The sequence below is a fragment of the Ornithodoros turicata genome, chromosome 4, assembly GCF_037126465.1.
Source record: "Ornithodoros turicata isolate Travis chromosome 4, ASM3712646v1, whole genome shotgun sequence".
Taxonomy (NCBI): domain Eukaryota; kingdom Metazoa; phylum Arthropoda; class Arachnida; order Ixodida; family Argasidae; genus Ornithodoros; species Ornithodoros turicata.
Genome location: NC_088204.1, coordinates 5,481,504 through 5,506,975, shown reverse-complemented (window position 1 = coordinate 5,506,975; position 25,472 = coordinate 5,481,504). Strand labels below are relative to the sequence as shown.

Below are 25,472 nucleotides of genomic sequence, written 5' to 3'. Positions count from 1 at the left end.
TGTCTTCCGGTTTCGAAATGAGACCAAGCAGACGACAGAACATGAACGTAATCAAATAAGCATGTGTCAAGCAAGGAACCAGAAAGAAAATTAGATGTCTTTTACGTTTCGCTTGAAAAAATACCTTATTACTAAAACTATTACGAAGCACAATAAGATGTGGTTCAAATAAACTTTATTTATGTACATGTGTCAAAATTCATACTGATTCTGTGTTAGTGTTGTTTCACTCCTTCTTTCAATATTTCTATGGTTTCCGGACTGTCAGCATAAAACTTTAGCATTTCGACCTCCAGAGGATGCAAGTCTCCAGGTATAATCAATGAATGCAATGGGCCACCAAGGTCGCAATGGGCAAGCTTTGCCAGCGGACGACACACAATTTCTTGGGTTGCTGTGCCGACACGTGCAAGACCTATGCATGGAGTATCCTTGTTGTAAGCTGCAAAAAGGCGAATAATCAGATTTAATCAAAATTACTTTCATGCATACTATACTATACTACTGAGTAGCAGCTATTAGCATACCAAATTCGGTTTCCAAAATACCCTCTGCAAGTCTCATGTCATGTACAGCTAACAGCTGTTCTGCTGCCTCAGACACCATCATAAATCGTGGTGGTTCATATATGTTTCTGCCCCTGGAAAGATAAGAAATGATGGTGTGTAACTAGCTCTGACATCGAGGCTTTTGTGAATCATACTTTATGAGGTTTTCCACTGATTTCTCTTTCATCTTGATGTCTGCAAGAAGAAAAAAGAAGGACAAATCATATTGCAGACGACAGTAGACCTTGCAACATCATAGTACCCAATAAACAAAGTGTGTGAAGACCCCTTCTTCGGTTTGCTGCTATTCTGTCATAATAGCTGCAGGGTTGCCATGACTCCGTCCACATTACGATGGATACCGTCTCACCAAAGTTATACAGCTGAAAGTAGAAGAAAGTTCATAGAGCAATAACGTTATTCTGACGAACTCTTAGAGAGCATTACCTGTAATCCACAGCATCCCACAGCAGTCATGATAGAAGCATTGTGTATAACCTGTGTTTGTATCCCCAGCTCGCGGGCACGAAGGATCAGATCGGTGTGCGTGGTGGCACTAGAATTTTTGGGGTGGAGGTCAACAAGGAAGTTTAAAAGTAAGAAACGTAACAGCCGTGGCGGTTTATCACTAACATCGATCAGCACAGTGTCTGTACTAGTATGTAGTATTCAAAACCAAACAGATCCCTACAACAGGCACATAGTACCAATATTTTTACCCCAGTGGGTCTCCCACAACAAGAAATGCTACATCTTTGTCCTTTGCGTCTTCCAAGATCGTTTCTGCAATGCAGGTCCATGTGTAAGCCGGCAATTCGGATGATGTATTTCACAAATGTACGTACCACAACCTTGCTCTACCATTTCGCGATCAGCTACCACGAGCTCCTTCCCGTAGAATGCTTCCTATAACAATAACAGCGCTTTAAACTCATGTTTAGGTGTCTCAGCAACATGTTTCACGCACCAATTCTTCTTGACCAACGGTTAGTACGGATGTATACGCTTCGAGGAAGACTTTACTGGCATTCTTAACGACATCCAACCCTTTCAGTGTGATGTCACGCACGTCTCCCAGTCCCAACCCAACTAGGTACAGCATTTTGACCGTACTGTCGGACCCTTTCCGTGCATGAAAAAAGCGTAAACACCGAACACGAGGTTTTGCGGTTTATGTCGCGATTTGTCACACATAAAGTTCGAGAGGTAGAAAGGTGTGGTGGCGCTAGTGACCAATCTTTTCTTCCGGTGTTCGTTGTCGTGCTGCTGAGGCAATTTTTTGCAGTTTTTGTCTTCTTTGAAAGGATCAAAAGTATTCCGATAATTTTCAAACCAATTACTGATACTATTCCTACTTTTGTGACGTTGAAGAACATTATTCTTTTTGGCGGATGCAAAGGGGAAGGGGGCTGTTGGGTGATCGCCCCCCCCCCCCAAAGTTTAGTTTCCCCCTTTCCTCGCCTTCCTCGTTTCGCGCTTCGACGAAGACCCCCCCCCCCCCCCCCACACACACACACACAAATAAAAAGGAGGAGGTCAGATCCGCCACTACTCCTCGCCAGAGCATCAAAACGGAATTTTCTCCGGTTCGAGTTCAGTTTCGGGTCCGGGCATAATGGGTCGGTTCCGATTCAGCTCCAGAAGGACACATATATCAATCAGTTCCGAACCAGTTCCAGATGCTCTAAACCAGTTTCGAGCCGGTTCATTGCACAAGGTATATACCCTAATAAACAGTAGGAAAGTTCCGAAAGTTGTATTTCTATTCGCATGTTCTAGTTGGCCGCAAAGCTGTGACACCCGGAACGCCCATATGGGACTTTTGGGAGCTCAATAAATTGATTGATTGATTGACGAGAACACTTGTCCACAGGAAAACGAAACTATATAAAGCACGGTTATCCGAAGTCTCCATCGATGCTGACGTCCAGCTATGCATTTCCGCTTGTATTGGCAACACGGGTTGCAAAAAATGTCGCATGGACAAGTCGCTTCTGGTATAGGTTGGGGCACTTAAGGTAGGTAAGATGAAAAACGGTCAGCATCGAACTCTCGATGCTTTGAAACCGGTGTTGAAACTGTAACTGAAATTTTCTAAATCAGTTCTGGTTCAGCTCCAAGATGGTGGCACAGCCTTTATTGCTCGGCTCCAGCAAAAATTATGGTTCTTTCGGTTTTTCGTTCCGGTTCGGTTCGATGCTCTGCTTCTAGCCCGCTCTTCAGCCGTCGCGTGGCACCAGTCTAGACACGCTAAAGGCAGACCCAACACGTGTGATATACCATGCAGGAATGCCTTCTTGCTCAGAACTTAAAGGGAGCGGCAAGCAAACACAAGCATAAGAGAGCAGAATACATTAAATTAACGATAGTTTATTGGTTTGCGCTAAGTTACAGATCAGGAAGTTGTGCCATACCTTTTATTTACTCAAGGCACCCTGCATTACAGCACAACAGAAGTGGGAAAGGGGGCAGGAGGTGGGAATGCAAGAAGTACAAACGTGCTGAGCTCCGGGAACGGCATTTCCTCGCGGCCGCACAACAGAGTTGCTTCAACGTGGTTCACTCTCGGCAGCTTGGCGGCATAGAAAAGTTACAATTTGTTACACGCACAAGTTTCCGAAGCTAGCGCTTTACTTTAATCGCTGTACGATTACGGCGTTCAGTAGGTTCGCGTCTTTCAGGGAGGCCTTCTCGTCTTCCAGCTCCTTGTGAGGAAACGTGGTCAACAGGACAAACGTGGATCCTGCGTATTCTGGCCGTGCACTGCAAAGGTCGTTGAGGAAACTGCGGGAAGCTTTGAGAGAATTCTGTTGGGTGTACACCAATGGAACGCAATCCTTGTAACAACCATAAGAATAATTCTGTCTGGTCAATAAGAGGCCCTACACACCATTCCCCCTACTGCTATAGTAGTACTATCGCGGATCGCTCGTCTACCCAACGCTACCTCCCCCCCCCCCCCCCCATAGTACTATCTAAAAATACCTAACTGTGCGAAAGGATACGCCACAATGTAGTTGCGGACATCTGCAATTGTATGGGTGTCGTTCAGCTTGGCAACGATCCTGCGTAGAAAAACATACAATAAATATATTTTGAGTCTCGAGGACAACAAACGCCAAAAGAAGCAGACGACACATGGCATAATGTGCAATCCACTTCATCAATTCTTTGCTCCCACTTTGTGTGTTTTAATGTGTGCTCGGATCAGCTACACTACTTGTTACTCCAATAGACCTTTTTAGAAAAGCAAGCGCCACCTGTGGCACGCAAGGGTTCATGGGAACTTAGTAGTAGAAGAAGAACAACAACAACACCATAATCGAAGCAGACGACAAAGCAGTGTCCCTCAAAGTTCCCATGCTCCTTTGCGCCACACACCTGGTGGCGCGCGCATCTTTTTAAAATCGTCTATTGAATACCTTGACATTCATGTGAGACAGCAGTTACCTTGAACCATCCGCAAGTCGAATTTGTATACTGGTCGAGGGTTGAGAAGCGTCAAGAGGAACAGCTTTTCGTGCAGCATCTTCACCTCCGGGTTCCGATGTTGAGGGGGGCTTCTGAACGACTCCGGGGAGAACTCTGATTTGATCACCAGATAAATAAGTCAGGCGGAATATTCAAACCACATGTGGCAGCTCAATTCTTGGTGACAGTTTCTGAACTGAAATGTACCGATCCCTGTACAGTGCCTCAAAAGATTTGTTTCGGTGCTGACTGCTTCTGATACTAAATGCTGCATTCGGTACAAAAAACAGAACAGTAGGGAACTTGCAGAGTGCATACCCCATATTTAGACCGTGATTTTTTTAGTCTGTTTCTTGAAAATTGGAGGGAGTGGGGGCAAAAATCGGGTTTTATTTAAAGAGCTGTAAGATAGGATAAAACCGGGTGGTATCAGGTAGAAAAGTAGATCTGCCAATGAAAAATAAAAAAAGAGAGCTCCTCGCATTTGAGATGAACATGAAATATCTAGCAGCTGTGCTAATATACGCTCCCTAGTGTTCTCCAATACATGTATATTGGTGAATTTGCAAGTTGCTTTTGTGTTTCTCCAAAGTGAGAAAGATACAAATCGGGAGACAGAAATAGATTTTACCGCATTTAACCCCGAAACACAGGACACCACCTTAATTTGACTACCTATAACAATTTCGCACCCGCTGTTGCCAGCAAGAAACAAAAACTCTCGGAAAGCCGAAACGGATCTTACGTTCCAAGGCGATGCCCCTCTCCTTCAAATGCCGTTACCCTGCGCCGCGGAGCGATGTAATCTTCGTGCCTGTGGTCTTCCATGTTGAGGTTTACTTCTCCCGTAGCACGCATTAGAAGCTCGTGGGGGATTTCCCTGCAAGTCAGAACAAACTTAAAAGTACTGCCCGTGAAAGTTTGGAAGATCACTTTAACATAATGTGAGACAACACGACTCAGCTAACGCAGACAATGTGAAAGGCCACACAGACCCCCGCTGAATGGACTGGAGAAAATCCCTCGACGCAACGTCGTCGTAGTGTCGGAGTGGTCCGTCGTCAATGCTAAAGCCGTTGCTCCACATTTTGAGAGTCATCGTGGTAGGAGTGCCCTGAGCAGGATGCGATGCCGGTTCGACGGTAACTTGCGCATCGTCTGGCGCCGACCCCAAACGGTACCCCTTGCCTTGGAAGGTGGCCCGTCGAGTCGCTCCTGGTAAGGAATCGCTAGGGTCCACGACTTGGGCACCGTGCCTTCAAGAATGAGAGTTTTTTTTTTGCGCAACGTTAATGTTATTCTCCAGAAATTTCTCTCTCTCAGGAATGTGTTTGTGATACAGCTTTTCCGAGTGCACAATAGAGTTCCAGAAGAATGCACGCTAAAAGGTTGATCGATGCAGAACTGTGCAATACCATTCAACGAAAACCATACTAGCCAAGGTTAGCAACCTCCTGGGACTGTTCCCGATGATTATTGTAATTCTTTTTTTTACGAAACATGAATAAAATTTTGTCGCAAATAAAAGATGGCGAGTAGGGCAGCCAGGTTTTCAGATGAAATTTTTTGCAACTTCGAAAACTGTTCAGGTATGGGACGTGAGGAGCACTCGCTCGCACCAGCCGCACTGATGAATTCAGGAGATAATTTGTTGCTTAAAATGATTTTTTCAAAAAATCCCTCGCTCTTTTCCCCTTAAAATTTACGCGCTTTCCCTTTGCTTTCCGAAAAAAGAAAAGGATGCTCACATCTTCGCAGCTTTGAAAAGTTCACCCACGAAGTTGACTTCCTTTTTGCCAGGTCCAAGCACCTGCTGTCCACTAAAAGATTAGAAAGAAAAAAAATATAGAAAGAATGCCTCAGCACAGGTGTTGCTTCTTTTTTCACACCTTCCAAAACTTACCTTCTTTCAGAACCACCTGCATAAAAGGCTTGGCCTTCTTCTTCATTGCTTTGCTCTTTGGCTAGGTCGGCAATTCCAGCTAACCTGAATTTTATGCAAAAATACGCAAGTGACTTGTCACATCACAAGGAAAAGTATATTTTGGATCACGAAGACACCGAGAGACTAGTTTAAATAACCTGGCTGAGATTTGATTGAATCAAAATCGCGGAAGAAGCTTACCTGCGAACAGTGTTTCGAACTGGTCCCGGGCTTGTTCTAGGCGACTCCTCCTGAACTGGTGATGCTTCGCGTTGTGGGGCATGGTCCTTATCCTCGTAGAAGGAAGCTAGGGCTAACTGCGAGAACGATTTCTCCATTACAACCCAGAAGAGAATGAGCCTTCTAACTAGACATGTGCTATCCTCGATCTTTACATCGTCAGCGTTCCGTATTTATATCCTACTTAGCCGCTGCCAAAATTGGCAGACGACCAGAGTCAAGCACATGGCAGACTGACGTCTGCTAACTACTGGTTGCACAAGGTTGGTCAAATTCAAGTATCACGGCGGATGTTTAAAAAATCATTAGGCATATTCGGACGGGTAAAGTGTATGCATGCCGGTGAATGACTTTGCTTCCTTGCGCTAACCAGTATAACACTTATCCTAGCTTCTACCTGGGCCGGAAAGGAATCAGAATAAATCCTACTTCTAAATTCCATCCTGCAGACTCCAAGTAGAACTTTGCCCGAGAGCTGTCAATCCCAGTGACGCCGCAAAATTGGGCAACTCGATCAGAATGTTCGGGGTTGTCCGCCATAGTTACCTAATCGCGGTGGCTGCTGGGAGTTGGAGAGACTCCGTTTCCGCTTCCGGAAGTGCGATGTTTTTTTAAGTCGCGCCGTAAACGAATTCGTAAATTGGCTCTCGTGTTGTTTAAATGTAGTTTGCAAAGACGGCACGTGTGCTATCTGTTTTTAGACATCGAGGATCATGAGCAACATTTACATTCAGGAGCCCCCAACGCACGGGAAGGTGAGACGAGGGCGCACAGTGCAGTTCGACATCAGTGCCCAATATTTCAGTTGTTCAGTTTCAGATTCAATTTTCAGCTCTGCAATAGCAAGAACTTTTGCAAGTTCATTAAAGCCAACAAAAAACCCAGAAAGGCCACGATTTTGTCAGATATTTTAATAAGAACGACGTGAAACAAGGGATCTACCTAGACATCCCCCCTCCTCTTCTTTTTTGTGCATCCACTGCAAAAGAAAAAAAAAAAGAGAAAAGGGTGATTCTATAGTTTAGATACGTACACCACAGACCCCCTGTTCGTACTATTCTAAATAAACCACTGTCCCAAATCCCTCCCGGAATTCAAGAAAAAAAAAAGTCTTGCAACTGTCTTATAGTGTCCTGCATACCTTAGACAACACAGTACTAAAGATAATCATGCAAAACTTAATGGCAGCTTAGCAGAGGTGAACCATAATAGTGGTTTCTGACAGACTGTTGTCCCGTTTGAAGGTGCTGTTGAAAACAACGGTGGGCGACATTGACGTGGAACTATGGTCCAAGGAGACTCCAAAAGCATGCCGGAACTTCGTTCAGTTGTGCATGGAGGGTTATTACGACGGCACCATCTTTCACAGGGTGGTCAAAGGCTTCATAGCTCAAGGAGGCGACCCGACCGGCACCGGCGAAGGCGGAGAGTCGATATATGGAGCTCCTTTCAAGGTACATCAAGGATTGCCGCCAAGGATTGCCAAGAAACACCAGATGACTTATGTTGTTCCGTTTATTGTCCTTTCCACGTGTACTTCTAACTTCGAGAGAATTGGTCATGTTCACCGACATGCAATTGATTTAATAGAATAGAAATAGAAATAGAAAGAAAAAAATTGAAACGTAGGTAGGTTGATTTAAATTTGTAATTAGTGCTGCTAAAGCAATTGCAACAACTGTAATTCTGATCACTAAATTCTCTACCTTTGAGCAAACACGACATGCCAGTATCCTGGACCCATCACTTTCCTCGGTGCTAAATCGGCAACCTCATCTCAACCTCATGGATGTTCCTCGTAGGATGAGTTCCACACTCGTCTGCGCTTCGTGCGCCGCGGCCTCGTTGCCATGGCGTCGGGAGGCAAAGACGACAATTCCAGCCAGTTCTTCTTCACTCTCGGCGCTTGTCCCGACCTGCAGAACAAGCACACCGTTTTTGGAAAGGTGAGTCGCGGTGAAGGTCACCGTTTTGGTCGCATAAAAAGTGGTTTTACCGATTTAAGGTGGCCGGAGATACCTTGTACAACATGTTGAAATTAGAAGAAGGAATCGTAGATCCCAACGAGCGACCGCTTCATCCTCACAAGATTATCTCGGCGGAGGTAATCCCCTGACATTATTCGTAGGCCGCGGCTCGTACGATGGTTTTCTCTGCAAAGGTCCTGGCAAATCCGTTCGAAGACATTGTGCCGAGGCAGACGAAGAAGAAGTCGCGGGAGGAAGGAGGGAAGAAGGAGAAGGTTTCAAAACCTGGCACAAAGTAAGTGTCGTTGCAACATGAATCATTTGCATCTCTGTTTTCCAGCAATCCTTGTTCCTTGCAAAAATTGTGTTTATTGTTCTACCTGTACTCAGAATGTTGAGTGCGTTCATCTCAGGAAGGCAAAATTGCTCCACAGAGCAAAGAATACACACGTGGCATTGAAACCAAGACCTGAAACAGCATGCAGCGCTCTCCACTCTGCTATAAAAATATTACTAAGTTCTTTTAAAAATGCTCTAGAGGTTCACAACATACCACATATTAAACCCATGTATACAACTCAACATTTTTCTGTTATCACTGAAGACAATGAGAGAACTGATGTTCTGAGGCTGGAACAACATAGAAGGGGCAATCACATACAAGGCATTCAAGTTGCCAAAGAAATTAACAATGAAAGGTGAAAGTCACTGAAAAGGTTAGCCAGCTGTAGGACTCGAACCCACATGTGATTGTGATTGTCCCTTCTATGTTGTTCCAGCCTCAGAGCATCAGTTCTCTCGTGTTCAACATTTGCCGCTTGCGTCGATCCCTGTCGTATGAATGTGTGTATGAGTGTGCAAAAAAATGTAAGAGTGAAAGGAGGGCGAGTGAGAGAGGGTGACTGGTTTGTCCCTTCAGATGATGCACCCTGGAAGTCGCTGAGAAGGCGTGTTAGCTTAGCTCAATTGGTAGAGCCCTGGACCGCCAATCCAGGAGATGTGGGTTCGAGTCCTACAGCTGGCTAACCTTTTTAGTGACTTTCATCTTTCACTGAAGACGAAATTACTAGGAATCACAAAACCCTCCCCTTTAAATCCGTACTATATCTTCACGTGTTCATTTTCTGCAGGAACTTCAAACTGTTATCTTTTGGAGAAGAAGCAGAAGAGGAGGAGGCTGAAGTTGACGCTGTCGTCAAGGTGGATCCTCATAAATTCACTGCCATCTAAATTACCAAGTTTGGTCAATTGTTTCTTTGCAGTTGAAGTAGACACACATTTAACGTTGCAAGCGACTCTCTTTAGCCTCGTCGCGGGCAGAGCAAGAGCAGCCACGACCTGACCGACGACCCCCAGCTCAGTTCCGTGCCTGTGGTCGAGGCCAAGCGCAAGGCTGACTCTGAGGGTGAGGACGATGAAGATCGAGAGGAGAAGAAAGATCCAGCAATGGTGGAGCGAATACACAAACGGTTGAAGAAAGACCAACCCAAGGTGTCGCCGGAGCCGGAGGAGCGGAACTTCTTCAACGACGAGAGGAAAAAGGCGTCCGACAAGAAAATGTGAGTCGTGGAATTCTCTCATGGGCGGTTAATTGGGTTAGGTAGCACATTGTTTTTAGACCTTCATGGGCTTCATTATGTTATACAATAGCAATATGCTTTCTTTCTGTTTTGTTTCTCTTGTTTTTTTAAATAGACTTTAAATATACTTATATCTTTCATAACTAAATAGTTCTATAGTCTAAAAGTCTAAATTTGACTTTAATTAGACTTCTGTCTTTCATAACTAATAGTTCTATGGTCTAAAAGAGTAAATTAGACTTTAATTAGACTTCTGTCTTTCATAACTAATAGTTCTATAGTCTAAAAGAGTAAATTAGACTTCTATCTTTCATACCTAAATAGTTCTATAGTCTAGAAGACTAAATTAGACTTTAATTTGACTTCTATCTTTCATAACCAAACAGTTCTATAGTCTAAAAGGCTAAATAAGAGTTTATTTAGACTTCTATCTTTCATGACTAAATAGTTCTACAATCTTTAATGAGAAGAACGCTTCAGAGGGTTGCTAGTGCGGTCATGGGGTGACCCACTTCATGAAGAATATATTGCCGTTCACCGTAATTGAAAAAAAAAAAAAGCTTTCCCTTTTTTCTTTTTTTAAAAATTCTCTCCATAGTTAACGTGGATACCCTGCATCCAATGTATTTTGTTCGTCTCCCACTTTCTTTCTCACTTGTCTTTACTAGCGGAGAAATCCGCAAGGAGTTCAAGCAGTTGCTGAAAGACATGAAGTCGGAGGACGAAGCACGAAAGAAAGCCAAGGAAGGCAATGCAGAGGAAGTCAAGGAAGGTATGTCATTTGTACTCACGTAGCTGGCATATTTATGCATCGCTAACGCCCCCACCTCAGTTTTGTAATCGTGCCTTTGTGGGTTACACATGGGAGAAACGTGGGGAAGAGAAAACCGACTGACATGTTCTGCTCATGAACCAGTTCGTTTGAACTCGACATCAAGTTGAAAAAGAATAAACTAATCATCACCAAGTGTTACTCTTGTACTGATTAACTTGTAAGTTACTAACGTCAAGTTGTTACTCGTGAGGTCAAGGCTAGTTTACTGCCACCAGATGTGGCTTGCTCATATCGTGAGCCATAGCCAGATGAAGTCAATGCAATTAGTATTAATTTACCTGATGCACAACTGAAGTCTAAATGCACAGTAAGATTACAGTATAAGATTAAGAGGAAGTAAGAATAAGATAGAGATAAGACAGAGGAGCAAGCCAGGTTCTTGCAGGCTGACGACTCTCTCTACATATTAAACAAACAAACAGTGTAAGACAATTAATAAGATATGATAAGCTGAATGATAAGTAGGAAGATAAGACAAGCAGTAGAATAAGTAAGAGAATAAGATCAGAAGTAGCTGCGAGATTTTTATAGAAAAAAAAAAGCTGTCGTACATGTGCACGAATACAATATATTTGTCATCCTTTCGGTCATGTTTCGTATTGTGCACGGCTTGAATGCCGTTTTGAACTGTACTTGCGGCAGATTAAAACAAAGATACACTTCTGTTACGACGTAACTCTTTTGTATTGCACAGAGAGTGAGGAGGAAACAGACAACAGCCTCTTGGCAGAACTCAAAGCCGAGCGAAAAAAATATGCTGCCAGACGCCAGGGCCTCAAAGGGTCCGAGAGGGAACAACAGGTATGTTCACGGCTGACTCGAGCCTAATGGAAAAAGATAGCTCATAATTTTTTCCCACCTCCAGACTCTGGCTTTGCTGGAAAAGTTTCAGAACAAGATGCAGTCAGTTCAAGAGAAACACACAGAAAAGGGTGAAGATAAATCGGAGGAGGAAGGCAGTGACACGGAAGATTGGTAAGGGCTCATTTTAAGTGCCATCAGAACGGTTTACCGAGCAGTAGTAGTGCATGGGAAAAAGTTTACATGCTCGTAGCAGCGTTACTGACATTGGAAAATATGAAGGCTTATGGTGGGGAAAACAGAGACATACATATCAGCAAATAGGCTGAAAGTGATAGTATCTTCTAAAGTCCATCGAGGACATTGCCACAGTACAGAGTACAGAATATTCTGTTGGACAGAAATCAGCCACTGTTTCTGCTGCGAAGCTACAGAAACGAAACCAAAATGTTTTCGATGGTAGCACTTTTCAGTTCTTGTGTCATAGGGAACTGATACGGGGTGACGATATGGCTTTGTCGGCGATAGTGTTGCTAGTGGCACCGAAATTTTCGTGGCATTCCAATTTTAGTCTAGATACACAAGCTGCGGAGAGGCCAGGAAAAGTAACGTCGGTCATCGAGTATGCACATGTAGGTATATTTTTAGTCTAAATTTTAGCCGAAATACACAAGCTGCGGAGAGGCCAGGAAAAGTAACATCAGTCATCGAGTATGTACATGTAGATATATATTTTAGTCTAAATTTTAGTCTAAATACAAAGCTGTGGAGAGGCCAGGAAAAGTAACATCAGTCATCGAGTATGTACATGTAGATATATATTTTAGTCTAAATTTTAGTCTAAATACACAAGCCGCAGAGCGGCTAGGAAAAGTAACGTCAGTCATTGAATATGCACATGTAGATATATTTTTAGTCTAAAGTTTAGTCTAAATACACAAGCTGCAAAGAGGCCAGCAAAAGTAACGTCAGTCATCGAGCATGCACATGTAGATATATATTTAGTCTAAATTTTAGTCTAAATACACAAGCTACAGAGAGGCCAGCAAAAGTAACGTCAGTCATTGAGTATGCACATGTAGATATATTTTTTACTGCAGTATTTCTTGCAGTATTTCATCAATGCATTGTGTCACATTTTGTTTCACACGCAGGCTAGCGCACGAGTTGCACTTTGAGGAGCAAGGCCCCAAAGTGGCCAAAGATGCCAACATTCGGTCCGAAGAAGCCTTTGAACTGAGCGACCCCAGGAACCCCATTAATGAGCGACGCAGGAAGAAACCCAGAGAACACAGAGAACATCGCAGAGACTCTTCACATAGAGAGCACAGAAGTCGCAGAGACTCCAGGAGGTAGCGACTGGCTATGGCTGTCACATGCGTATGTGATGTAAATAGGAAGACAGCGGCGGAAATAAACTGTTTTTATAACGATACATGTTGGTCGTGTGTGAGGCGAATTCAACAAACTGAATTCGATTGTACGCGCTTGTTTTTATTCGTATGTGAGGGGAATACATTGAGGAGGATACATTTTTAATTATTAGTAGAGTGTATTAGCAGAGAAAGTATTAACGTTGACGAAAGAGAGCTTCCTATGTACTTCGATAATAGCGCAGGAACAGTGAATATAAAACAGTGAGCTCTCTCCTGTAAAGCGTGCTTTGCCTGTAGGAAGAAGTGTCGTGCAGGGAAGTCACATTTTCATAACTATCCTGACGAAATTCGGACTACTGCAAGAAAGCTTGTACGTTAATAAACAGTAGCTTCAGTGTTATGTTAAACGTAGAATTCGGCAAGTCAGCCTGTGTGACGAAGACTTGGCGATTGATACCTTCAGTTTTCTTGTCCTCTTGGTCTTTTTGGTCCTCAAACGCAGAAAAAAAGTCGTCAATATCGTATTTACCTGTCAAAAAAGAAGAAGAAAATATTTTGGACGGAGCAAATTTCTCATTGCTTTGCTGCTCGCTATATATCGCATAACAAAACGACCGTGTTGGTGTGACGGGCATGTTAGGGAATTAAAGGCCCCATTCGAGACTCTCCACCCATAAAAGGGTTTTAGAAGAGAGCATGCTGATCGGGCGTTTCGTTGAAATCCTTTGCGTGGACTTCGCACTCGGCGCTCTGATCCCCGCTTAGCGCTCTAGCCGCTAGCGTCGCGTCAAACGAAGAGAGAGAGGGGGTCCCGTCTGTTTCCAAGTGTGAGTGTCAGAGGGCCCCTGGCGGCGGCCATGGCGACTTGCGTGGCAGGCCGGCAGGCGGTCGCATGGCGGGGCACCAGCTAGCGCCGTCATGGCGCTCCTCCAAGCGCTCCTATTCCTATTCTGCATCCCTTTACTGCAAAGTGCGCCCCAAGAAACCGCCCCAGCGTTACTGGTCGCCTTGCCCGAGAACCGCGCGGCGGCCGCCCTGGCCCGAGCGTTGCGCCGGGCCTTGGGCACTGCCTCGCCCTGGCTGGCGGCTACCATCGTCCTGCCGTCCGGAGACCCCGCCGCTCAGCTCGGGGCCCTCTGCCAGGCCCTGGAAACTCACGTCCCGCTGCTGATGCTGTCGCTCAGCCCAGCTCCAGCGGGATTTGCCCCGGCTCTAGCGGCGGGAACGGCAGGATTGCCCGTCATCGCATACACGGGACACTACGGTGACGCATCGCTCGACTTACTTCGAGTAAGTATATAGAGTTTCGCTCATTATTACACTGGCCTCTGTAAACTGAGATGAACTACGCTGAACGTTTAAAAACAGAAAAGGAAACGCGCACATAAAATGAAAGCAGACGACGAAGAGACAACGACTGTCATAGCAGACGATACCTACGTGACCGCTAAAGAAGCACGGAAGGGAGGCTAAAGAAGTGTAAATCTACTCCCAGTTGTTATTATTGTAAAAAAATAAAACCAAATGTAAATCACAGCAGACGCTGTGACTTTGCACAAGCGCTTTGTATGCACAACAACATGATTACGCATTGCGACCATTTCTCCTTTTACTTTCCCGACTTTTCTTCCTCTCCCCATTTTCCCTTTCAACATTCTACGACCTCTCCCATTAAAACTTGCCATATAAAAATAGCGGGCACTATAAAAACATTAAACATCATAAGGGCCTCGTTATGTGTCTTTATCGACGCGAAAAAGAACCGATGGAGAAAAGTTAGTGCTCCCGTTAAGTCACACTCCGTCGTTAAGCAAGCATAACGAGAGCTACCCCGCGTTGTCAGTTCACGATTCGTTTCGGTCGTCTGCTTTGAATCGGCGGTGCTCGTTCACGTGCGAAAGAGGTGCCAAGTGCGCAAACGCTATCGCAGTCCAATACGATTACACGGAAAGAGGAGAAAATCGAAGCAGCTAAATTGCACCATTACTGCGGAGTTATTTCATTCGCCTTTCAGACGTGACTTCACTGGCGATGCTGCTTTTCACACGCAGACGACAGCTCGTCTGTTGCTGTTTCTGCTTCACGCCAGCGGTACAGAGAGCTTGTACAGCGTCGCCGGACCCTTTGCTGTCGCCGCGGAAACGGGACAGGGTTGACTTTAACGAGAAAACACTGCTCTTTATTTTTATGTAAATCGCTAATGCGTTCCTTATGCGACTTCTCACCAACCTTATACAAGTTCTTAGCGAGGTATGCACATACTGCTTGTTACGCAATTAGTTTCGTGATTTACTTTTGCATGATTGGCTCTCGATTGACGGTTCTGCCGAAAAGAATGTTTGACGACAGACATAATCTTGTCTAATCAATCATCGACGTTATGATCGCGTTTTACATACCCGCGCGATATCCTCGAGACGAAAACTTGTTTTCGTCCTGAAATGCCCGTGGGAAAAGAGGAGCCTGGAGGTTATTTGTCACGGCGGTTGCGCGATCAAGTGTGTCGTCTGCTCTCTTTTGTAAGCAGAAGTTGTCACTTTATTCTGGTGATACTTGGTGAATAAGAATGAAGGAAAGCGGGCAATATAGCAACTTACATCTATCATGCTCCACTTGCTCGGGACATAATATACTGCGCTCCAGAGAAATAGCGACCTATAAAGTAAAATGAAATAAAACTACGCAGGTTTCTCGTCTGCGTAGTTTCGCAATATAGCGTAGCGAACTCACGGGAGACAAAATAAAAATAAAAATTGTATGCATACATAGCCTCAGCGCGTTACTTTTAGGGACATAGATTTTCTACACCGACAGTTTGTAAAAGCCAAGCGATTAAGAAAGTTTCTGTTAGCTCACAGCAGCAAGTGGGGGCATGTACAGCTTTCGAAATATACATATTACTGTAGACTAACCTGAAATATATTTCAGCTTAAAAGATGAGTCGTGGAAAGATTGTAATAGACTACAAGTGCCTACGTGAAAAGGCTCAGGAAACTGGAAATTTTAAAACGTTTGGCGCAAAATGTCTGCATGTATTCCAACATGCGAAAATATTGAAAAACAAGGCGTATTAGACCAACGGTCTCCGTATTCCGAAGGTCGAGACAAATACTATACCATAGGATATATATATATATATGAGATGCTCTACTATACGATGACATTCGGTATTTTACTGTACTATATTCGTTAATAGACTACAATAGGTTTGATGCTAATACTTAATACACCTATTATGCTATATACTGTACACTACATGTGGTATTATATACTATGTTCGGTATTATATCCTGCGTACAATACTGCTCGGCTGTATCCTCGTTTACCGTTATATCCGAAACCACTATTTCCGTGAATATTCCTCCGATTTTGTTCCATCTCCGAGTCCGCTTACAGCGATGCCGGCCAACCTTGGAAATCATCTCTCCGTGTGACAGACGGACGGGTCCATATTCTTTCTGTCGCCCGACGGCGTGTCCGAACCTTCGTCAGTTGTCACCGTCGTCGCGTGCACTGTTTAGATTGCTCTTGACGTTGACGACGACGGTTGATGGAGAGAGAGCGTGGTTCTCCGCGGCCTCCCGCGAGCGGACCGTCGGATGGCCGAAGGGTCATCGATTTCTCGTCAACTCACAGTGGATCGATGCTTTCCGGAGGGGGGGTTCGGTCGGTCTTCCCCCAGGGTGTCCCAGGGGGGTCGGAAGGGAGCAGCTCGCATCCGTATACAAAGTCACGAACGAACTAATTGGATTTACAGACACGTCTATCTCATTTAGACTGAAGGTGTAAGGTATCAGTTCGATATATCGGGGCGATCCGGCAAGTGGAGCAAACGCGACCTTCCTCGGCTGCGATTATACGGGCAATGAATGAAAATGGTCGCTGCTGTGTTATCGCGGTCCTATACGCGTTATTTGATAGGATGGAAGAGTATTAATTGGTCACTTAGCGATGGAAATATGCGAGGCGAAAGTATGAGGCACGTTCGCATACTGCTCTTAAAAGTTACTGAAAGCATAAAGAAAGTATAGAAAGGCTGACGCTGCTGAAGAGGGTGCATGTACCCGCGTCCTGTAAATATACAGCTTCTGTTTCGCGCGCACATAAACTTCAATGTTAGTTACAGAAATCCTATAATTGAAATTGTTTCGGCGAAATTCCGGTATAAAAATTTAGAGGAAATATATAGGAAATGCACGTAAAAGTCAACTGTTTGTAAACGAATAAACGCAAATATTGGAGCGTTGGCAAGTCGGTTAATTGTGTCCGCCAGGTGGACTGGATAAAACCCACTGGTCAATATTGCCACTTTTCTTTTATATTTTCGTGTTTTTTTTCGTATTTCGTGTATGTAAACAGATGTGTAAACTCAATCAACCCAATCAATCGGTCATGATTAGGAAGATGCGATATCCATGCACGATTTAATCAGCTATCATCACCACTTCGGCAGGGTGCGTTCACTACGTCTAACTAACTTAACTTAAAGCTTAACTGTGTTATTATTTAAGTTACCAAAGTTAAGTAGGTATATAGGGAGAGAACACTCAAAACAACGACAGTGAAGCTTTCCAAGATTGATATGTACTTAATACGTATAGAAGCTTTCGCGTGTTGGACCACGCTTCATCAGCTACAGAATGAAATGTTTTTGAGTCATGACTTGAAAACCCGAGACGAGGTAGGGACGTACGATAACAGACAAACACCTCGTCTCGGGTTTTCAAGTCATGGAACGTCACCACGAGCTCGCTTGCTACCTAACTTTCCTTTCGTTGTTTTTGAGTGTTCTATTACCAAAGTGAAGTCAGGCTTTCTTGGTCCTATCACCGGTACATTGACTTTAAAAACTCGCGAAAGCGTATACAGTGAGTTAAATTCAATTTTATTTTCACTTTGTACGCGCTACAAACCGTGTTCGTGGTTTCTTCATCGAGTAAGAAAGCTCCAAATTAGTCCCAACAAAGGACGGACAGAGGGCGCGCCCTTTTTAGGAGCCGACTGTCCTCAGCCTATAGCAGATCCCGAAGGAAGCCAGTGAGATTGAAGTTGGAAACTAAAGACACACTTAACAATATTGGCGCAAGAAGCTATAGGCTGGAAATTGCTGGAGGTGGAGGCCCCGCTCCGGAAGACAAAGAAGAGGGAGAGGATATAGGGAGTCAAAATAGGATCGATATGGGGCAGAAGGGGACCGGATAAATTGGTGGCTTGCTCCAGAAGTCTGTTCTTCCTGTTTCAAATGACTTACGCTGTTCCGCAGGGGAACCAACTCAGCCTGTGCACTGCAAGGTTGGGTTCCTTCCAGAAGAGGAACTTCTTATGCTCGATGCTCGAATCATTAATCAGCTGACGAGAGTTTATCTTGACAGGCTCGGAGGTTCAATGAGGGGCACAAGTGAATGTAGCCATTTTTTTGTTTTCTTCTTCTTTTTTAGAGCTATATGTTTGTTAACTTCCTGTGTTTATCAGGGTTCGCCGAATGGACCCAGTTTAAAAAAAAACCACCCGGGTTTTTTTGGGTCCACCCGGGCTGAAAAACCCAATAAAGCCCACACGCGGGTGAAATACGGAAACGAAGAAAAAAAAAAAGAAAAGAAGGAAAAGGGACGACTGCTTCGGAGATTCCTTTACCGTAAATTCTACAGCGGCAAACAATTATTTCTTCCAGAAACATGAAAAATAGGTGGAGAACGGCTGTTGCGTGTCATATGCAGCAGTTCGAAAAAAAAAAAAATCCCAGCACCCGAAAAACCCGAAAAAACCCACTGGGGCGGGCTTTTTTTTAAAAAAAAACGGGTTTTTCCGAACCCTGGTGTTTATTGAAACTGTCTGGAATCCCGCGTTATAGCGGTCTCGACTATATGGAGGACTCTTTATTACTGCAAGAGGATGCAGCAGAAATTAAGAACTGCTCTATATATGTTTCTTAACTTCCTGTGTTTATTGAAACTGTCTGGAATCCCGCGTTATAGCGGTCTCGACTATATATGGGGGACTGTTTATTACTGCAAGAGGATGCGGCAGAAATTAAGAACTGCTGTATAAAGTTCATGCATTGTGCCTGAACGTGTCCAAGACTAAAATTGTATATGTCGTTCACGCGGAAGCAGGCACGGATCGTACAATTTGGCTATGTTCTTGATAGCTCGTTTATACAGAGAGTCGAGGTGATCCGTGATCTTGGCGTGATTTTATTGTATTTATTTATTTATTTATTCATTCATACTGCAGACCCAGTTGTGGGTCCTAGCAGGTGTGGACATTCTTATTAAGCCACGAACAAAAACCATTATAATCCTGAATGAGGACAGCTTCCTCAGGCAGCCTGTCCCAAACCCCCTCTGTGCGTTGCAAAAATGAAAACTTGTGAGCGTCAATTTTTGATCTAAAAGCGATAAAACCCCGGTGCAGGGGACACAAAGAGACAACACAGACGAAGCACTGACTGACAAACAACTTTAATGGCAGGGACACATCTTAAAGGAAGCCTTGTTGATAAAACAGGCTGGAGATAGTTGCATTAGCGTGCCTTCCGTGTTGGTAACGGATACAATCCAGCAATTCATTGATAACTAACGCGAATTCTGTTTCGGGGGGGGGGGGGGGGGGGGCGTTTACCTGGTGCCTTGTTTGCGTGATATCTTTTTGATAACTTTGTGATAATTTGTGGTTACAGCATGACGGCCTTGGCTGCCACTAGGGGTCGGGTGTGCAGTTGGTGTATTTAAGATGTGTCCCTGCTATTAAAGTTGTTTGTCAGTCAGTGCTTCGTCTGTGTTGTCTCTTTGTGTCCCCTGCACCGGGGTTTTTATCGCTTTTTAATTTTTGATGGCTGTACTTCTAGAGACATGGCATGATTCAGTCTCCTGGATCCAATAACTCGCAGAGTTAAAAAGTTTTTGTTAAAAATTTTAAAATTTTCGATGGTGCCTCGAAGTTCAATCACCGTGTCTCGCATGTGTACTCTGCAAGTATGAGATCTCCGGGGTTTGTTTCTCGTATCGCTAAGGGATATCAATGATATACGTGCACTTGTTTGTCTGCATTATAGTCCTGTTCAAAGCAAACTGGGAATTTTCTGCTGTAGTTTGGAACATAGCTTATCTAAATCGTCGTCGGGCCATTTGGAAACTCTACAAAAGAAACTTGCCAGAATTGTTTATATGACGGGTTTGTGAGTCGGGCCTGGCAGTTATCCTATCCTATAATAATATCCTATCTAAGCTGGGTATGATAAGCTTGTCCATGGAACAGTGGACGCACTCACATTTTTGTCTTATGTTTGTTTTTACGCTGACAAGGCTGACAAGGTTTCCTTGCATCTTTATACTCCGGCTTCCCTGATAGATCCTCTCCGATTGTCCGAATGCAGTGTTCTTACAATGATATTCAAACTGATGATGTTGATATTTTTTCTGATTTAAGGGTTTTTAGATCTGCTGTTTGCTTTTGTTCGTGTGATTAATGTTGCGCAGCGCTTTTTTATTTATTTATCTGTATTATTTATTGTGTTGGTGTGATGTATCACTTCGAAGGCGCCTCCGTGTAGGCTAGCTTCAACCGTTGGTAAGCAATAAATAAATAAATAAATAAATAGTCATACACTCGCTGCTGTGTATATCTATGGGAGCTACCCGGCACACGCACTGGTAGCAGGGCTGTGCGACTATTCTAATTTTTCGAATAGTGAAGCGAACGATAGCATACTCGATTCGAATTCCGAATCGAATATAAGGCATTCTGTATTCGAATTTCGAACTGAAGCGATGTATCATTCAAACGGAACAGTTTATTATTCGAATAGTTTTCAAGCTGCACTCGTAAGGTAAAAAACGCCAGGACGAAAGGAAACAAAAAAGACTGAGCGCTGCTTCATACAAAAATCTGTATACATAATGTATACAAAATATATAAATTGTATGAAGCAGCGCTCAGTCTGTTTTTTTTTCCTTTGTTTTCCTTTTTTTTCCCTTTTATCCGTTTGCATGCTGTTTGTGTCCGGTTCAGCTACACACCTATCCATGCAGCCCTAACTGGTAGTCAGTTTCTTTTTATTTCCGAATAAGACATGTCGTAGAAACGTCCTTAGTTACATTAGCCTATGGTTTGCTGCTATTCCACTGAACGATTAGCGAGTATAAAGGGACGTGGTGATTTTGGTCAACTTTGATGCGCCTTTTTGTATCGATTTTCTGTTGTCTAATGACGAAAGGACCGAAGCGAACATGAGCTCGTCCAAGTTGTGAGTTATACGACAGAACGCGACGAAACCTTTGTCTGTAAAAGTGCCGGAAGGTGCTGTCTGAGGTTTTTTCTAGGTTTTCCGTCAGACTTTTCGGACAAATGTCGGCACAGTTACCCCCTGAAGTCGGCCCAGGACACATACTAAAGTCTGTACGCCGCTCATAGCCACAGTTGCTTCGCGGCGCTAACACGAAATGTTTTAAAAGTAAGTTTGTAAAGGTGACTTTGCCGCAATACAGTTATGTACTGCAAGAAAACTCGCTTTACGCATGTTTTTGGTGATATCGGATTCTTTACAGCGGCTTCGGTGGATCACAGGCAGGTTTTAGACAAAGCTTCGGTGGATCAGTGGGTAGAGTGTCCGCCCACTAATCCCAAGGTCGCGGGTTCGAACCAGGCCGAGGACGCCCGCAATTTGGTGGCAGGGTGCAAGTTGCATGGACACGCCCTCTTTCGCAAGGGGGGTTAAATCTACGGTGCACGGAGCTTTCCGCGCACGTTAACGTATGTGCGCAAAACATTAATTCGCGAATTATCAATTAATATGGTAACTGGAGGAGTAATTACACGATTTTTTTTAAATAAAAAAAAAATTGAAAAAAAAAACAAAAACACAAAAACTGTGTCAGCCTATAGTGTAGCGACATGTTGCACGTATCGGACTGTGGACAATTTTGGCCACCAGGGGTTCTTTTGACGTGCGCTGGAAATCTCCGACACACGGTGTTGGAAGCACACTTCTTCAGACACATCTTCACTCACATCCCCAATCCCCGCTACCCTTCCTGTTTCGCATTACATGCATTTGAAGACAGGGTTATGTACGCATATCGGGTCATGTGCATCAGTGTGATATTAGCGAGTTTTAATTGGATATAGGTCGGAAACACCGTAGGAAAATGATACGATAAATGACGCTATCGAATTCAGGATCAGTAATGTGATGTCAGATATATTCTGGAAACAAATAAATATATGTACTATATAAGATAAGGTAAATGTTAGCCGTACATAAGTCGGCTTGCTGTTTCCTTAGCAAAACGATTTGACATCACGATTGGCTAATCAACTTTTCTTAACCATTATCGAGGACACCCTTCCGACGTGCTAAATGTTGCTACTGTTTCAAAATGGCACAACTTTAGTTCACGTCGGGCAATGATGTAGAAAGGCAGACCCCTCAAAACCGATCAACCCTATCGTGGCGTATCGACGCCTTTGCGGAGCAACGCTGTACCCTTAACGTTTATGACGAGGTGCGACGTCTCGCAACGTCGGCGCCGCGTTGACGTTAACGAGTTTTCGCGGCTGCGAGTAAAGCTTATGTAAAGAGAGCGGGCAAAGCAATTGAGTCTCTTTTGGCCCAACCAATCGCGCCGGGTCGAGGTGCAGATGGGGAGAAGGGAGGTAACACATCGGAAATCGGATGAAGTCGCCTTTATTGATTTGCGGTCTGCGTCGGCAAAACTCGGGGTCTCCGGCAGATTGTGACTGGCTGCCACACTCACGGACACTCTTTCGATGCGCTACACTGACAACGAGCTGTGCCGAGCTCTGCGCTTTTTCCGCTTGCGGAGATACGAGACTGCGGGGCCGGATCGCTGGCGATTCGACGACTCGAAATTAAAGATGTCTATCTCTTCCTACTTCTTTTTTTCTTTTTTGTGAGACAAATAGGGAATTGAATGGCGAATGAGAGGAGTGTAACAAAGTATATCGGAATGATGGTGATTTCGCAGCAGACGATATTGAGCGCATGCGCCGTTGCGACATTCGTCCGCTTATAGTGTCGTCTGCTACAGTTTGCGTCATTTCCACGATCTACTAGATTATAACGACCATGTCACAACCGGCAACCCCTATGAGGAGTCCGTCCGCACGATCCGCTAGGGGTGTTACTCTCCGGCCCGTGAGATCTACATCTTGATTGGACGATGGAAATTTGAATTTTGAACGCGCAGAAGCGGACGTACGACTACCGTAGCAGACGACAGCTACAGCTCCTATGAAAAACGCGTAGAATGATGATGATAACCAAGTTTAGAATGAGACATCTTACGTGGGACATCCACCGCTTGTACAAAAATACTAAGGTAAGCTGAGGTACAAAGTATTGTACTAGTTGGGGAAACAATTATCGGGCCGATGAGTAGCGCCACCGCTAGCTTCCAAATGCGGCGCTGGGAAGGGTTGCCTATGACATGGTCGTCATAATCTAGTAGGTCGTGGTCGTTTCCAAAGTGATAATTTGCGGTGTAACCTGTCTTTGCCCTTATTGAATGAAGTACAGTCGACACGCGTTAATATGACACTCGTTAGTATGACACCCTCACTTTATGACCACTTTTCTGGGGCACCATTTGCTCCCAATGGAGGTCCTGTGTAGAGATCCCTCGTTATTATGACAACTCGATAATCGGACTATGACCAACATTTCGTGAACGAACTGGGGTGAACACGTGTATTCTTCCCCCTTTATTGTGACCGTCCACCACAGACCGTGTTTTCCTCCTGACTCGAAAGTCCAGTGGCCCAAGGATGACGTTCGCGCGGTACATACTCGCCAACACCCGTGCAACTGAGTCAGGGGAAAGCCATATATTGAGAGTTTTTCTAAATATAATCTTTTAACGGGTTTCTTTCGTCGATAAATTGTAAATAAATTAAGGTTGTAAATAACAAATTGTGTTGGTAAAATAAAATGAACTAATCATTCCAATTCAATTGAAACAATCGGCCTGCAGTAGCTGCGTCTTCAATAAATGAGACAGAGCCAAACAAGTTTCCCCTATGAAGGGCTTAATTGGAGCATCATCCTTGTTGCTCGTTAATGTCACAATACGCTGTATGACCAAATCCACGGGAACGGCCTTGGTCATATTAACGAGGGCTGACTCTTATATATGGTTTCTAGCAATACTAAATATACCACTTCCCTTAAAAATTATGGTATCTCTCTGCGTGCACCCGTCCCTCGTGAAATAGGTACCTTAATGCGATATTGAATTTATCCTTGACAGTCTTTCAAGCATGATGCACGACTTGCTTATCAAAACGCGCTCGAAATTATGAAACAAATGTTCAGCGTCACTGACGCCCTCTGGCGATGTCGCGAGCAACTTTCCTATCCGTGTTTCTCCATGATCGACGATGCCTTCTGCTTTGTTTTATAGCTTCCTGGCCGCCATTTACTTTCGCGGATATTTATCTTTCAGGCAAATTCTCGAGGCGGCGTGGATTGAAACCACATGATCGATTGCGAAATCTCTTCGGAGGAAATTCTTCGCGAGCGTACTTTGTAAATGCGCGCACAGAGGACGGCACGCACTTTCTTAAACTTTGGATTGCTTTATTCTCTCTCTCTCTCTCTTTTTTTTTCGTTTTCCTTTGTAAGAATGATGTGCATATTTTAGTCGATGCTACGCAAACATGGTAGCAACGCACTGCGGCGGTTCCCTCATTTTAGGAAAAAAATCAATCAAAATCAATCAAAAATAAAAAAATCAATCAAAAAATCGCAAGCGATACTGGCCCGACGCTCTGCCCATGATTACCCTTAGGGCGAAGAAGTGTGGAATTCTGTGGCGGCTTTACAAATTGAGGACAATCGCCTCAAATGCACACACAATGGTTTCTCACAGATCGAGGTCTGATAAACATCCATAATCAAATCCCTGAGTCTGAGGAAAACAAAAGACAGCACAGCACGAATCTCAGAATCTCAATTGAAACCTGATAAACCTCGGGGTCTTCAACAATGTGAAGGTCAGCATTGCTTCAATAATGTTAATCGAAAACATGCGATCTGGTGGACAAACCACATTCCCCCCATCACCACCAGCAATGGGGCAGAGTACTCCTCATTCATCATCTTGAAATAAAGTTGGTGTTGTTGTTGTTGTCGGCCAACCACAGCTCCGTAGACCCCGGCTGTATCATAGTTCAAGCCCGCAGAAAGCGGCGCGAGGGGCTGTCGTCTGCTAAGTAGCGCGTGCTTTTATGAACATGGAGTGCAATGCCATAGCAGACAACAGCGATGGCTGAAACATTCATGTGCCATTCTTATAACCGAATAGAGCCCCGGGATCTTTGTAAGTATTGTCATGCGTCTATCGATGCTTCAACGCACTTGTTTGCAGACGATTTCACCGTCATTGTAGAACTCAACGCGGACAGTACAAAACTCTCGGTACTATACTTCTTGTCCTGCGCCATTCCCATTCCTAGAATATACTGACATCCATTCGACTTTCACGAAATCACGGAGGCGCATAGTTTTATGTTTGCTTCCTTTTTGCTTTCTTTCTTTCTTTTGTTCAATGCAGACGGCATAAAGCAAATCCATTGTTTGATAGCAGACGACAGAACAAAAAAAGGCCGATTTAATCTTCGCCGAAGGAGCCATTTGTTGACTGAAACCAGCCGTGGCCCCTTCCATCATCTATCACGGTGAAAACGTTCGATCGGCAGAGTTCTGCCCACC

At 44.3% G+C, this 25,472-nt stretch overlaps 4 protein-coding genes across 4 annotated transcripts in view; 2 read left to right on the top strand and 2 right to left on the bottom strand.

The window, feature by feature from the left end:
* Nucleotides 1–158: 158 nt before the first annotated feature.
* On the bottom strand, nt 159–1,746 carry LOC135390814 (diphthine methyl ester synthase-like). The gene is made up of 8 exons (XM_064620739.1): nt 1,516–1,746; nt 1,394–1,454; nt 1,268–1,331; nt 996–1,104; nt 811–931; nt 704–743; nt 528–640; nt 159–442 (listed from the first exon to the last, which is right to left on the bottom strand). The coding sequence occupies exons 1-8, from the start codon at nt 1,648–1,650 to the stop codon at nt 216–218; spliced, it is 870 nt and encodes a 289-aa protein (XP_064476809.1). The 5' UTR covers nt 1,651–1,746; the 3' UTR covers nt 159–215.
* A 1,152-nt stretch (nt 1,747–2,898) lies between these two features.
* On the bottom strand, nt 2,899–6,747 carry LOC135390812 (NSFL1 cofactor p47-like). The gene is made up of 10 exons (XM_064620734.1): nt 6,613–6,747; nt 6,145–6,260; nt 5,923–6,006; nt 5,768–5,839; nt 5,015–5,275; nt 4,765–4,899; nt 3,999–4,133; nt 3,554–3,613; nt 3,183–3,311; nt 2,899–3,120 (listed from the first exon to the last, which is right to left on the bottom strand). Exons 1-10 carry the CDS (start codon nt 6,721–6,723, stop codon nt 3,108–3,110), a joined length of 1,116 nt encoding a protein of 371 aa, XP_064476804.1. The 5' UTR covers nt 6,724–6,747; the 3' UTR covers nt 2,899–3,107.
* A 15-nt stretch (nt 6,748–6,762) lies between these two features.
* On the top strand, nt 6,763–12,801 carry LOC135390811 (spliceosome-associated protein CWC27 homolog). The gene is made up of 11 exons (XM_064620733.1): nt 6,763–6,938; nt 7,428–7,637; nt 7,986–8,129; nt 8,189–8,287; nt 8,345–8,445; nt 9,281–9,350; nt 9,456–9,709; nt 10,399–10,502; nt 11,260–11,366; nt 11,431–11,540; nt 12,521–12,801. Exons 1-11 carry the CDS (start codon nt 6,897–6,899, stop codon nt 12,720–12,722), a joined length of 1,443 nt encoding a protein of 480 aa, XP_064476803.1. The 5' UTR covers nt 6,763–6,896; the 3' UTR covers nt 12,723–12,801.
* A 792-nt stretch (nt 12,802–13,593) lies between these two features.
* The window catches only part of LOC135390808 (glutamate receptor ionotropic, NMDA 3B-like), a 34,308-nt gene continuing 22,429 nt past the window's right edge, over nt 13,594–25,472 (top strand). Inside the window, exon 1 of the mRNA XM_064620728.1 lies at nt 13,594–14,032. Coding sequence (XP_064476798.1) covers nt 13,661–14,032 — 372 coding nt within the window. The 5' untranslated portion in view covers nt 13,594–13,660. The remainder of the gene's footprint in view (nt 14,033–25,472) is intronic.